The following is a 14851-nucleotide window of genomic DNA, read 5'->3' on the forward strand; positions in this document are numbered from 1 at the left end:
CACTCGTTACGCCGGGTTTACACCGGAGGCTGCGAGGCAGCGCAGCGCCGTTCCCAAGCACGCAGCTGCCTGGCTGTTCACACAGGACGAGCATTTCTCCGCTGGTCAGCCCGCGATTCACTCACATGTGGCATTTGTCTGGATCGTTGGGACTGGGAGGCTGCAGCAGTTCTGCGGGCGCGACCGCTCTCTCCCATGCGTGAGCTGGAATTTGTGTCAGCGCCACACAGCCAACAGTGTGGAAGACTTCCGCAGTGTTCAGCACTACTGTAACACTGGTCAAACACACAGAGCCCCCCCCTCGTTCGCCGGGTTTACACCGGACCGGGAAGCGCCACTGCGAAGCAGCGCAGCGGCGTTCTCAGCGCGCAGCCGCCTGGCTGTTCACAGGGCGTGCATTTCTCCGCTGGTCAGCCCCATAGACTGTATATATAAGGTCAGCCCGCGATTCTGCTTTCTCCGCTTGTTGTTGTACCCGTTGAATGTCGGGGTTGGGGGTAAATGATGGTCTTCATAGCCCCCTCTCTTTCTCTCTGTTATCTGTCTGTGTGCTTGTAGTGGATGGGCAGAGGGGGACATTTAATTATGTGATTGGGAAAATTAAAACTCCAGGACAACAGAAGGGGAATACAAAGTATGGGATGCATATTTGATAATTTATATCATATAAAATATGTAATTTATATCGTTTAAAATCATGGGGGGAGGGGGGAGCTGGCTCATTAGCATTTAAAGGAACAGGCACTCAAAACAGGTCACTCTGTGGAGGGCTGTTTTAGACAGGGTAAAAAGGGTGCTGTTTTAAATGATCCTTGTGGTATTTTGACCAAAGTATGTTACAGACATTTCATTAAGACCCCAAGGAACCATATCAACTTGTGGTAAAATGGGCATGCTATGTCCCCTTTAAGGCCTATGCACGACCATGCATAGCACGCCAACACACACACCCACACACATCCTACGAGTCATCACACACATACTACGCCCAGCCTGTTATAGGCATACATACTTGTACTCTGCTCATTAAAGGAACTTAAAGAGAGAGAAATCATCTGAGTATTTGTTTTAACAGACACGCTTGTCGTGCTAGCAGTGCTAGCATCCTCCTTGCCGACACTCCCGGATCAATATATTTTAACAGCGAACCCCTCTGTTTTCGGGATGCTTGCTCCTTCAACAGTCGCCTCTTTTTATATTCACAGCCAGACAATTTCAGTCATTTAGACATGCTGCAGTCCTATCCTCTCAGTGTTTTATTTTCCTTTCAAAGACAATCTCTGATAAAGTTAAACAAAGTTAAACCACAGGAGCAGTATGGAGGCATTTTCTGTTTTTTTCTGTTTTTTTACGTTTGAAGAAGTGGTCACTATTTACTTCAATTGTATTGGATTTGGCTGTAACACTGTTTACCCCTGAAACTCCTAAAGTGTTTTGTGGACTCAAACACTTCACCTAATGGTGAGTGGATAATGAGTGAATTAAAAATTTTCGGTGAACTATCCCTTTAAGTTTTTATTATTAAAAACTCTCTCCCATGTATTATATATTCAACTGTTCTTTGTTGTCTGTCAAAGGGATAGTTTCTCATTGGCTACTACACTATTAGAATAGAATAGAATAGAATATGTATTTATTGTTATTGTTTTAAACAACATCAATCTGTTTAGCAGATCTTCAAGAAGTGTGTAGTATGAAAGGAAGCAACATAAATAGCAGTAAAAACAAAATGGTGCAATGCATTAAGGTACTCAGTAATAAGGTGCATGTGTGTGTGTGTGTGTGTGTGTGTGTGTGTGTGTGTGTGTGTGTGTGTGTGTGTGTGTGTGTGTGTCGTGTGTGTATTAGGGGGCAGGGGGTTACAGAGGCTCTCTCCAAAGGACAGCCTTTGGGGAGAAGCTGTTTTTTTGTGTTTGTTCTGGATTAGATTGCCCTGTCTCTTTTCTTTGTGATTTTGTCGTCCAGCACTTTGGTCCTTTCTAGTTGTTTTCGCTTTACTTGAACCCTGCGCCTCTGTTTAACACAGTAGTCCCTTCTTCTGCACCTTTCCATTACCTCTCTTCCATAGTGTCTCATTTGTCTGTCGCACTCTGATTCTCCACTGCTCCCTCCTCCTGTTGTATTTGCCTCATTCCTGTTCTGCTCAAGAGAATGCAATCAGCATATGCCAACAAAAATCTATCCCACACCAATTTGCTTTGACATGAGTCTTATTTGTAATGATGGACTGGTAATGCTCTCTTGACCTCACACAAAATGCTCATGAACCAAGTAGTGTGAAGATAAACTGTTGCATGAAGGTCACACAAGGATCCAATACCTGCTTGCGTTTTGATGAACAATAGTCTTAGACGCTCCAACCTAGGCCGTTTGTTTACAGATATGAATCCCTGTTCAGATTTTATTGTTTGAAAAATACAAAATTACTTTCGGTCGTATTTATATCAAAATAAAAACTTCTCTGATAAAGTCTTATTCCCCCTTCTCCTTTCAGTTTACATGAAGAACTATCACACAAAGAACAAAAATGAGGGAAGAAAATGCTTCAGAGAAATGTTGTACGAAAGAAAGGCCTCTCGCCTCCAGGATTCAGGATTTCCAGAAATTTAAGAACACAGTTGTTCCAAGCCATTTGAATAGCTGGCACAGGCAGCTGTCTAAGCCAGCGGCATGTGTATTTCTTTTGGAAAGAGAGAAAAAGACACAGCTGTTTGCAGGATGCATCACGATGAGCTCATGTATCTTTTGTTGCTGTATGATTGTTATCGTTATTTTCTCTGGTTTGGTTTGTTTGTTGGTGGCGTCCCACAGCTTTTCAAGCGCTACCTGAGCCTTAGCTTGTGGGGGAATGTATACTTCCATGATTGTTATTATTGTGAATTCCCTCTGAAGAAAGGACGGTCTGTACCTTACCATGAGGAGCTTTAGGTCTGGGCAGCAGTGTTTGTAAACAATGTCTGCAGCCATGCAACAGGGGCCTATGCTATGAAGCTGGATTGGCGGTTATCGGGTTAACTTCAGGTTAAATTCAGGGTATTTGGTCCTACGAAGCTTGTTCACTTTGTATCAGGGTAAATCATAACTTATGCTGAATGGCTAACCTGCTGCGGAGCAGGTTAAGTTGGATATAAGAGATCAAGCAGTATAAAAGCACAACCCACTGACCAATCAATTCCTTTGAAACATGACTTCACCATTCTTACAGGATCCCGAGGAGCTGGGTGTGGATTGTTAGGGTGGACAAGGGTCTTTAGAGAGTTGTGACAGCCTCCATCCCTCCCCATCTGGTTGGTTAAGTCAATCCCCGCCGCTAACACACCCAGTACATCTCAATCTCTCCGTTTCCAGATGCGCCAGATGCTTCTTGTCACTGTGATACCAAATGCACACAGTCACCTTCCATGCGACATGGCGCTCGATAAGAGGTCCATATGTTTTTATTGACTAGTAATTGCAATCGTTTCCACCACAGTGTCTACAGAATCAGCTCATTACAGAAGCTACATCATGTGATTCAGTGAAACTTTTAATCTCTCATCCAGGAGGCTTCTTCAGTTCAGTTCTTGTTAGTAAAGAACAGATTCATATCTCGTGGCCCCGAGTTATTTATCTCGTTCCCATGCGTTATTATATCGTGGTAACATAATATATGAATCTTAATCTTAATCTCAATCTCAATCTCAATCTCAATCTCAATCTCAATCTCAATCTCAATCTCCTAGTCTGCTCTTCATTAAGTCCCTCGTTCGGTCCGCTCTGTAAACACAGCAAACGGCTACTTTGATTACCACGTCCGGAGTGTTGTCATTCAGCCAGGGTATTCGGTCCTACGAAGCTCGTTCAATTCGTATTGGGGTAAATCAGAACTTATGCTGAACGGCTAACCTGCTCCAGGGCAGGTTAAATTGGATATAAGAGATCAACCCGTATAAAATCTTGGCCCACTGACCAATCAATTCCTTTGAACCATGACATCACTGTTCTTAGAGGATCCCGTGGAGCTAAATAAAATAAAATGTAAAAAAAAGGGATCTTGTGGAGCTCAGTGCGCCTATTGTTAGGGTGTCTCTGAGTTGGACAAGGGTCTCCGGAGACCAACAAAATAATTTGAACTACTCTGTTGAGTGTCTTTATAAACAAATATAGATCCTCATCGGAGGGATGATAAACCTTTGACAGCTGCTGGAGCCGGACATTACCAACCTGACACGTAGGAGGAATATGCTCACAGTAACACAGACTGTCCGCATTGATCTATGTTTCTCTACTTGTGGGAGTTACTGACATTGATGTAGTGGGTGTGTTAGCAGCGGGATAATCAGACATAGTTTTATACTTTTATCCCTACATTTAAGGGGTTTATTGTTAACCTTTCCTGTTCAGCTTCCAAACCGTAGTCGGGAAGTACAGGGGAGATGCCAGTTCCTCCTTCAGGGATAACACCCGTCACTTTTTCAGCAGTTTGAGAAATAATGGACGACACTTTACCTTACACTGTACATCTATCCACTTTTTCCTTACTCCGCTCATGCTCTTGTTACTTTCTCTCAGACGCTTGCTCTCTTTCGCTTGCTTTATTACACACTCCCTTATGCACACACTTACGCACTGGCCATTTTCTTAAAGGAGCCATGCTGCTCTTAAAACATTAGCTTGTGAAATTAAATATTTATTTGGAATGGGGGATAGATAATTTACCGATTTAACTTGTGATAGCCACAGCCAGTTATTATATCGTGGTAACATAATATATGAATCTTAATCTTAATCTTAATCTTAATCTTAATCTCAATGACAATCTCAATCTCAATTTTATTCTTAATCTTAATCTGGTATTTTTTTCCAAAATGTCAGAATGGGAATTTACACATTCACACAATCATAGATTTCTACCCGCTGTCCTTCCTGCATATAGCAGCTGTAACTGTGTTTCTTTTAGTCTGGATAATGTGTTTGTTCTCCTCATATTTTCTAATATAACAGTTTGATCCTTGTTGTGAAATATGTGGCTCTGCTGCAAGTTAAACTTGTCCATGCCCATGATTGGTCCTATGCAGTAAATACCGCCCCTTTCCTATGTGCATGTGCTCATATCTAGAGTAGGATTGACTAGTTGATTTAACGAGTTGATAACCAGCGTGGAGTGAACGCTGAGCCTGATCGCGTTTGTTGGGTTAAGTTCACCCGGATTTTGGAAAGATATCCAAGTTATGTTGAACTTGCTTCGTAGTACAGACCCCAGGTCTCTGTGATGATAGTCTCACAATCAGGAATAATTCAGATTTTGATCTGGTCCATCTTGTTTGTAAGAGACTTGGGAGCGCTGGTCTGTATGGGCTAGCCTTTAGCCTTGCACAGCCCGGCTCTCTTCCCTGTTTCTTTTTCCTGTCCCTCCTCCACCTGCATCGTTACGGTGGTGGGATGGTAATGCTGGTGGTCTCTGGGGTATCTCAGGGGCGTAAATTGTTGCGTCTGACTTCACGAGTAGTTTATAGAAAAAAGCCAATTTTCTCATTTGCTGCTGTAGGTCATAAAGCGGTGGGAATATTAAAATAACACCGTTTCATAACCATTTTAAAACTCTTTGAAGGGGCTTTAAGTGAGCAGTATCTTTTTTTATACTTGGTCCACCAGAGCGGAACATGATGATATTTGATGCGAGTGTCGGCTGGCTTGACCGCGGTTTTATTTTGAAGGCTCGTGCAAATACATCCGGTGTTAGTGTATTACTTCTGACGGAGTTCGATGATCCATTTGTTGTTGCGCTGCTTCCGCGTGAGTCACGTGGCAGGTCCTCACGGAACACACAGCAGAGGAACAGCATGAGCGAGCGCTTTGACTGTCTGACACATGTGTACAGATGTTTCCTCTCGGGGTCGCGGCCCAGCCTCAGTGCTGCGGACGTGGCCGGTGTGGTGTGTGGAGGGGGGGCGTCTCGCGGTGAGGACAGAGCGCGTGTCCCTGCGGAGGAGCGTGGTCATGACAACAGCGTGGACGTGACCTGCATCAGTGTGTCTCTGGTGGAGATGATGACCTGCCTGGTGTCTCAGAGGCAGCCGGAACCTGCAGCAGAGCTCACTCAGTACTGTGTGGACACCCTGACACTGTTGCTCCAGGACATGGATCTCATGACACAACTGGTGAGTCCCACACTCATCATCTTGCAATCATATCTCTCTCTATGGAGGCCGCCATGTTTCTTGTAGTAGCCCAGACCGGAAAACTAAACACCTTTTGAGTTTTTATGACAACTGAAGGTTACCACAGGTTCTCTTTCATGTTTGAAGGGGAGGATGAGGTGAGCGGTATTCAGCTGCATCATGCAACTTCACCACTTTATATCACTAAATTCTACACACTGCAACCTTAAAATCCATCCACAGGTCCATCATTTCCAGAGTGAGGACCAGATTGTCTCTCATCTGGCTGCAAAGTGTGCATCAACATGTGTCGTCTACCAACTTCTCAAATCTGTGAGTAGACTCCTCAGGGCCATACCTACTCAACTTTCTTTTATCACATCGATACAGCAGCTGGTTCATCTGGGCTGCGTTGTGTTCAAGTTTAATTTCTGGATTCTGAAAGTTTCCTGAGACACTAAAATTGTGAGGCTGAATTTGAGGAAATGCTGCACAAGACCTGTAGCATGTCACTGTGTTTGGATCATGTACCTTCAAATAAATATTGGACAGAGAAAAAGAAAACCTCATAAAATTTGATCTGATCATCTAAGTTGCAATTTTAGACATGACACAAACAATAATAGATTGTTTGTCTTTATTTAACACCCATTAAACATCCACACTGTCGGTGGGAAAAGGCAAGGCAATTTTTAATGTATAAAGCACCTCTCATACAAAGAGGTAGATTCAAGGTGCTGTACAGGGACATTAAAAAACAACACAGAGATAAATCAAAAGAAAACGTTTTAAAATCTGAAAGTTTAATGAACTCTTGGATTTATTAACTGGTTGAACCTCTTTTGGCAGCAGTAACTTATTATAGGTGCTTCCAGTATCTGTGGATCAGAGCTGCTCAATGATCGTTTCTCCTGAGCTCATTTCACCTGTTCAAGGTCTGAGCTCTGACTGTTTTTTTTGTTTTGTTTCAAGTCATTCTATAGATTTGTTTTCAATGTTTAGAATAATTCTCCTGCTGATCTCCAACGTCTGATGTTCAGCTGCAGATAGTTACCCTGACATTATCCTGTACGATGCACTGATAAACTTAATTTGTCCCCTCAATGATGTTGAACTGTCCAGGACCAGAGGCAGCAAAGCTCCAGCCTTTAGCTGTTACAGTGGCTTCTGTTGTGTAGTTGGAGTCCCCTTAGCTCAGCACTTAGTTCCAGGTTTTCTAGGAGTTGTAGACCAGAGCTAAATGTCAAGAAATATTTTTTCCTTTGTGTAGAGCAAAGTTCAGTCAGTTCTTTACTGACCCATACTCAAAACCAAGTTTCAATAAAATCAGTTCCACTTCCTGTTTATTGGTCCCTAGTGTGTTGTACTGAAGTTCTGACATTACATGTGACTAACATCAATACAGTATATATTATCATTTCATATATCTTAATATTTTATAAATTACTATTTTCATTTCTCAGGGTACAGTCAGTCCGGTCTGGCAGCAGAAGTGTGTACAGGCATTTCTCAGCTCACCGCCCGCTGCTGAGTTGGACGCTTGTCTGTGGTCACTGACTGACGTCTTAAAAAGACTCCTCAAAGCAGCTCATCAAGGTAGAGACAGTTGGTTTGTTCATTTCATGAAGGTCTGAGTGTCAGCTGAACTCTGCTGATGTGTGAACCCACAGCAAGCTGAACAATATCGTCATCAGCCAATAGAAGCTCAGTTATTCTGTGATTTTTATTTCTCTGATTCAGGACTTTGTTTTGCTTTGTCTGTTGAAGACGATCTGATCAGTGAGATCAGATCTGACAATGGAGGCCCAAGGATAATATGAAAGAAACTTAACAGTTACTAATGAAATTAACTTCCATCCAGTGAGTTAATATTTACAACATTCCACTTGCGACTATTTCTTGAGCTGTTTGGTGTCTGAAAATGTCCAAGTTGTGGGATGTAACAAACAGTATTTGCCCCCAAGAAACACATGAAATACGAGAGACATTCTTGTCTTCAACCAAACCTCTAAAATTACGAAAGCTTTTGTGGTTCTCACAAGATTATCATTCCTGCTGATCAAATTTGCTCTGAGGCCCCCTCTTGGCTGGTCCCCAGCAATTTACTCTGTTGCAACGCCCATGGTAGCAGAGCTGGATGGTGACTCTGCATCAGTCTTGGATTAAGAGTAGTTCAAACTTGTGTCATTGTAGCTAATAGATAGTTTGTAACAGAAAGAATAAACCAAAAAACAAGAATATGTTATGATGAATATTCCGGAACCTTATTTAACAAGCTACAGTTCTGACAAATGGTCAGTTAATAAGTGATGCTTTATGGTAAGGATATTAAATACACAGTCAAAAGTGTGGCTACAGCTAATTATACAAATTTGCATTAACAAATAAACTTTTAGTATATTTTCTATTTGTAGAGACAAACAGTCATAATCCAAAGATATCTAGTTAACCATGCTCAAATGGACAATGTTGGTACACTAACAGTAAGATACCGCGTCTAATGTTTCATCTTATATACATGTCTTTATACCTCTAGAGATCCTCTGGAAACTTGTGGCACTTTTTGACTCCAGCCTCAGTGCTTTATGTTCAAAGTTTCTCCATGAAGACCAACAGCCTTTGATGCACTCTACCAGCAGCAGACACTGGGGAACAACGTTCTGCCTCCTGCTGGACCTGCTGGAGGCACTGACGGCATCCAGTTTCATCTCCGGAGCTGAAGGTGGTCTGGAGAATCAGAGATTAGCCTACATTCACTCCTCAGCGCTCCTGACCGCCATCAGCTGCTCCTCAGAGTATTTTGTGAAAAAGCGAGCGTTACTGCTTCTGAAGAGACTAATTCTTCAGAAGGCTGGGGAGGACTGGGCTTCAGAAGATGTGCTGTTCGCCGGACAGAGACATGATCATTTCCGCTCTGATATGAACATGCTAGCTCAGACTGTGTTAACAGCGGTGACTGCTGATTGGTTGCAGAGTGTCCAAGTGGGGTCTGTCTCTTTCTTTGGGGGGACCAGACACAACCGAGGGGATGATGGTCAGAAACCAGACTGTGTGATGTTGAGAGGTGTCAGCCTGCTTCTTCTCAAGTCCATGGAGCTTCAGACAAAAACAGCTGGGAGAACAGGTGAGGATCCACAATGAAACACAACTCTGGTACACACAGTATACACTGATTGTTAAAACCAGTTACCAGTTACTTGTTGTTGCTGCTCTGTGTATACTGCATGTGCTTTTTTCTGCTGGGTTAAAGGAGCTATTAGTGCATTTTAGTTATCGCTCTATTAAATATTTGTAACAACAGGTTTACCTACAGTCTAGAGGAAATATTCAGAATTAAACCTCATTTCTTAACTTACCAAGACATGACTACAGAGGTGGAAGCAATAAGGGCTGGGTTTCAGAATCAGCTCCAAAAGAAAAAGGTCCCGATTTGATTCAAGGTGTTGATGACATTTTTTGCTAACTTCAGTGAAAATGTGATCAATTAAAAAAATATATATATATTCTTATTGTGCTGATATGTTCATGTGTTCATTTATCCAGTAAGTTCGGTTTGAATTTGTTATTTGATGCTATAAAAACGGTTTGAAAGTCATGTTTGACAGCTGAGTCACGATTGGTCGAGCGCATGTATCAGTGGCAACTTGCTACCTCGGCTCCAGCCCCCAATTGCTACTGTGCAGACAATGGCTTTAAATGAGCAATGTGGCAGCTTCATGTCTGGGATTCTTTAGCTTCTTTTCTGGATGGTTGGAGGACATGGAGATGAGTCGTCCATCTTTATATACAGTCTATGTCAGAGAGAAGGACCCTAAATGTACTGCAAGACAGTTTGGGCAATACTAAACACAGAGGAGTACATTCAGTGGCAGACTGCTGTCTCAGTACTGCTCGACTGACAGACTGAGGAGATCTTTTATCCCCCAGGCCATACCACTGTGCAACTCCTTTCAGATTTGGTGAAATGAGATTGATTAAATGCATTACCCACCCACATCTGTTACTAGGATGCCAGACTGTCACCATCACTGCCTATGTTTTTCTATTTAATCTTTATATTTTTATATCTCCAGTTTGATAGTTCTATTCTATTCTTGCACTATTTTCACTTTTATAATACACTTAACATCTGCTGTACCCTAATTTACAGACTGTTAGTCTAATGCAAAACTTTTGCATTGTTCCATTTATTTATCTTTTAATCTGTATTTATATTTGGTTTCAGTACTCCATTAGCACATACTTCTTTACAGTGACAGCTTTGTAGTAGCTCTGGTGGCTTGACTTTAATCTCGCTGCAGATTATGTGTACTTATTCTTGACTTTTTATTATGCTCCTGTGTATGAGTGTTTTGTGTGCTACTGGATGCCTTACTTTCCCCCTCTCTCTCAAATTATGATATACCATATCAGTGTTAAAAGTTTTCTGTAGATTTTGGTAATTGTGGGCTGTGATGTTGATACTTTGTCCTTTCAAACATTTTTGTTGTTAAAGAGAACAGAGGATCCTAACACAGCTGCTTTTCCTTTACCATTGAGTATCAGTTTTTCAATGGGAGTCTGTCCAGATGCTGTAACGGCAAATCAGCAACACAACAATACCTGTCTTCGTGTGTCTGTAATGTTGCGGGAAGAGGAATTGGGACATTCTGTACTACATCATGTACACATCAGGGGGCAGCCCTCTCACATATGAGTTGAGTGGCTGTGCTTTGACCTTCCCTGTGTTCTCTCCCAGCAGAGCAGGACAGTTCCACAGAGGTTTATGGGTATCTACAGAGTCTGTGGGGCTTTCTGAGGCGGTGCAGTGTCCAGCTGACAGAAGTCTCTCACCTCTGCTGCTGGGTCAGTCTGCTGTTTGGTGAGCAGGACGATGACATGATGGAGGCAGCTAAAGCCTTGCTCTCCATATTCCTCCATCACAGGTACAACTGGTGTGTCATTTATTGTTATCAACATGTCATGCAAACAAAGTTAATCGGAAAACTAGTTTGACTCGTATGGATTTCTGAAGGTTGATATTAATTTCACTGTTTAGTATCTTTAAAGATCACTTAAAGACATGTTTTAGGACCTAAAATAATGAGCTTTCGATAGTGATTGGTCTGAAATGGGTTTTCTACAAAAATGTTACCTCGTGAGACCTTGTGAGAAATTGTTAAAAAACAACTTATATAATGAAAATATTAATATCTTTTTGTGTAATTACAGTATGTTATCAACAAAAATAATAATGATTACTGCATTTAAGAGTAATAATAAGAATAACAAAAACAACTGATATGATATAATGATAATAAGAATATGCTAATAAAAATAATAAATAATATAGATTTGTACCATGAAATTACTACCTAAACTTTGGGTTAATCTCTCAACTGATACATTGGAAGTGCTTCAAGTACATACGTGAAATTATATCCTGATTTTTAATGTTTTATCATTTATCCTTTATCTGCGAAAAAATCAGGTGTGAAGGCATAAATGTTATCATGATTGAAAGAATGTAAAAACAGCTATTTAATTCCCTATGATGTATCACAGAACAATAAACAGCAAATACTGCTGACTGAGAACAAGTTGGGCAAATAGGGCTAATAAATCACCGTTTCATAGCGTGTGGATCTTGTAAAAGGTCTACGTGATTTCCTGATTATACTTGTGATGGTCTTAAAAACTGTTGAGAGGAGCTTTAGGAATCTTAAAATTCCCAATTACAATTTTGAGATTCACGATTTGATTTACTATGGAATCAGTCGGGGAGATTTCAGTTACAATACCAGTTCTGCTTGTATATGAAAGATATTCTCAGAGAACTAATGGTGTACATTTACAAGGAGCCCTTTTACCTGGTGTATTCTAATTTATGACTATTAATATTTACATTAAGAATTGACCCCAAATCAGTTACATTGATGTACTTTTTATTTTTCGTTTGTTCAGACTTCAACAGATGTGAATGGTAGATTAAGAAAGCATTCTCAGGGCAGAGGTGTTACGTGACCTTATCAAGGAAGATGCATCAATCAGGGAAATCATCTCCACACGTTTTGAAAATGAGCTAACTGAACTGCTCGTCTCTCCCTGCAGACTCTGTTCTGGGTTGGAGGATTTGGCTGAGCTGGAGGCAGCCTGCTCCTCTGGCTGCAACCCTCACTGCCACTTCCTGCTACTGCTCCGGAGTGTCTCCTTTGATCACAGCACCCTCCTCGACTTCCTCATCTCCTCTGAGACCTGCTTTCTGGAGTACTTTGTGCGGTACCTCAAATACCTCAAAGCGGACTGGCAGGGTTTCACTGCAGCATGTGAAAGAGACACAGAGTCGCACTGTCATGTTTCACTGCAGGAATCACTTACTCGCTTATGTGGTGGTGATAAACCTGCACTGACCTTTAAACTTGAGCCAGAACATGTTGAATCTAGCGCCTTTGTTCAGCCCACATGTGTTATTCCACCAGTGGAAGGGGTCAGTTTGGGCAGTGGGCTTCGCCTTGTGGAGTATGACAGCTCTGATGAGTCTGATCCTGAGAGCATGGAGATTTGTGAGGATGAACCAGGGGCGTCTGTAAAACAGGAAAGGGGTGGACCACCACTATCAACCAGACAGAAACAATATGAGTCATGTGACTCAACAGGATATCTGAGTGAACCTAAATCGACAAAGGAAAGAAGACCAGAGGGGCTTTCACCGCCAAGTTTACCGAGCAGGCTGAGATCATGTACACTGTCAGGACAGGGCACCTGTGAAACATTAGCCAGAGTAGTTGCCTGTCTGTCAGAGCTCAGAGAGGTAGTGACCAGGCTGCAGACAAAGAAACTCTTCCCATACAACCCTTCCTCTCTCTTAAAAATCTTAGCAGGAGTTGAGATTTGTTCCCAGCAATCACCTCCATCACAGTTTAATAAATGATAAAAGCAAATATGTGTTTTGTTTTGTTATGTGAGGTGGCGTGGTTTAAAGGTTTTAATAAATGGTAAATGGTCTGTATTCATATAGAGCTTTTCTAGGCTTGATGACTATTCAAAGCATCATTCACCCATTTTCACACACACAATCATACAGTGCATCCTTTCTATGAGGGTCAATTCAGGGTTAAGTATCTTGTCAAGGACACTTGCGGGATGCAGATGGGGAAGACTGGGATCAAACAGCCGACCTTCTCCCCTCAGCCACAGCCCATGAGAGTCTTGTGCTGAGAGTCTTGTGCATATTCTACTAGAAATTCAAAGAAGAAGGCTCCAGTAGGATAGTTAAAATAATGTCTTTCCTAACTTCTAGTCCTTGACCCCAATGAGAAACGTCAGGAGGTCAAGGAAAGATGTGAAGGAAAAGCAGTAAGGAGTTAGGAAAGAAGATAATATGACTCCCTTTACACTTAAAAAAAAAACTTTATTATAACTGAAGATACACTCAGACTGTATGGTACAGTGTTCAACTCTGAGCTGTGCACCTACCATTAAAGTGAGGTTACCTGTTTAAAACAAAATGACAGAGAACAGATGTTTCCAGTTTATTCAGAGGAAACATTTAAACATCAGTTACTAAAAAGAACTAACATCAAAATAGATATTAGAAATAAAAACAAAACAAACAGGACTGAAATGTTGAAATAATATAATAACATGAGGAATATACATGGAGATAACCTTATATAAGTGGGAATTTTGTTTTGTTGGCATTCCACAATCGGACTTCTATATATACTCTCGTGGTGTCACGACAATAAAACAGCTATTTGTATTTTTTTTTATTTACTACTTCATTTACGTGGGTCTAGTGTAACTATGAGGTTGCAGCGTTTTCAATATTGCTGCAATGAATTGTGGGATGGCATTTTCTCCTTTCCTTTCATAAAGGATGGTTCAGTGTTCCCTATGCTAAAGGGGATAAGTTAGGAAGCATTGAAGCTCCTCTCCTTATGATTTAGAGAATTCAAACAGCTCTTATTATGGAAGCCGCTGAAATACTTCCAGGTCATTTCACTCAGTTAGGAATCAAACTAACTTTTCCTTCGCATCGCAAACCATATTCTCAAAGATGCTTTACACACTCAACAAATCTCTGGGCATTTTGAATTATGAGCGTGAGAATGACCCAATACTTGCGCTATGCAGAGGGCGCCAGTTGAGTAGGTGCTCCTTCATTGTGGCCTGTCATTGTGGCTGTGTGACACACCAGTGTACACACTACTAAAAGAATGTGGCCATATACAGACCAGACCACTTGTAACACCAGGTTACAAGTGGATGGCAGATACAGAAATCAAATAAAGGAATCAACACACTGTAAATAGAAACTCACATTGTGTAAGGAGGGAAAACAATGGGACAAATATTGCTAATACTGCTCTAACAGTAAACACAAATGGTATATGTGCTGTGTATCCAGAACATTGGTATTCTATGTATTCATATGCGATGCATCTATAGCCTAGCCAATACAGTATTTGTCAGTGATACACAATTTATACACATAAGAAACTCAATGCTGACACAAACAGCGGTTGATTTTGCTCCAGCTAGTTCTATCAATTGTTGGCAGATATTTAGAGATCACATTAGCAGGCAAATAAAAAGAGAAAATAAAATCCTCAATGGAAACAAAAACTCATACAGAACAGTACAATACATACCTGGGGATGTTTGGGCCCATTGAAGTCAAATCCATCCACTGCAGAGTATCTGGGGTTTGATATTTGAGATGCTGTCAC

General features: G+C 41.4%; 1 protein-coding gene across 3 annotated transcripts; it reads left to right on the plus strand.

Moving 5' to 3' along the window:
- Positions 1-5384: 5384 nt before the first annotated feature.
- lins1 (lines homolog 1) lies at positions 5385-13060 on the plus strand. Of its 3 annotated transcripts, none has more exons than XM_035161741.2 (6): positions 5385-6140; positions 6384-6473; positions 7604-7736; positions 8677-9264; positions 10879-11065; positions 12231-13060. In XM_035161741.2, the coding sequence occupies exons 1-6, from the start codon at positions 5643-5645 to the stop codon at positions 13048-13050; spliced, it is 2316 nt and encodes a 771-aa protein (XP_035017632.1). In that variant the 5' UTR covers positions 5385-5642; the 3' UTR covers positions 13051-13060. The 3 variants fall into 3 exon arrangements, with proteins under 3 accessions (XP_035017632.1, XP_035017638.1, XP_035017647.1); XM_035161747.2 differs by having other exon boundaries at positions 5623-6140; positions 10882-11065; XM_035161756.2 differs by having other exon boundaries at positions 5998-6298.
- Positions 13061-14851: the final 1791 nt, after the last annotated feature.

This window comes from Hippoglossus stenolepis, chromosome 1 (genome assembly GCF_022539355.2).
Source record: "Hippoglossus stenolepis isolate QCI-W04-F060 chromosome 1, HSTE1.2, whole genome shotgun sequence".
Taxonomy (NCBI): Eukaryota; Metazoa; Chordata; class Actinopteri; order Pleuronectiformes; family Pleuronectidae; genus Hippoglossus; species Hippoglossus stenolepis.

What these genes read in the sequence shown, in the direction of transcription:
- lins1 (XM_035161741.2), top strand. Translation starts at nt 5,643, where the DNA reads ATGATGATATTTGATGCGAGTGTCGGCTGGCTTGACCGCGGTTTTATT. An exon ending in TGGATCTCATGACACAACTG is followed by an intron (nt 6,141 to 6,383) that starts GTGAGTCCCACA and finishes ATCCATCCACAG; the next exon opens with GTCCATCATTTCCAGAGTGA. An exon ending in TCTACCAACTTCTCAAATCT is followed by an intron (nt 6,474 to 7,603) that starts GTGAGTAGACTC and finishes TTCATTTCTCAG; the next exon opens with GGTACAGTCAGTCCGGTCTG.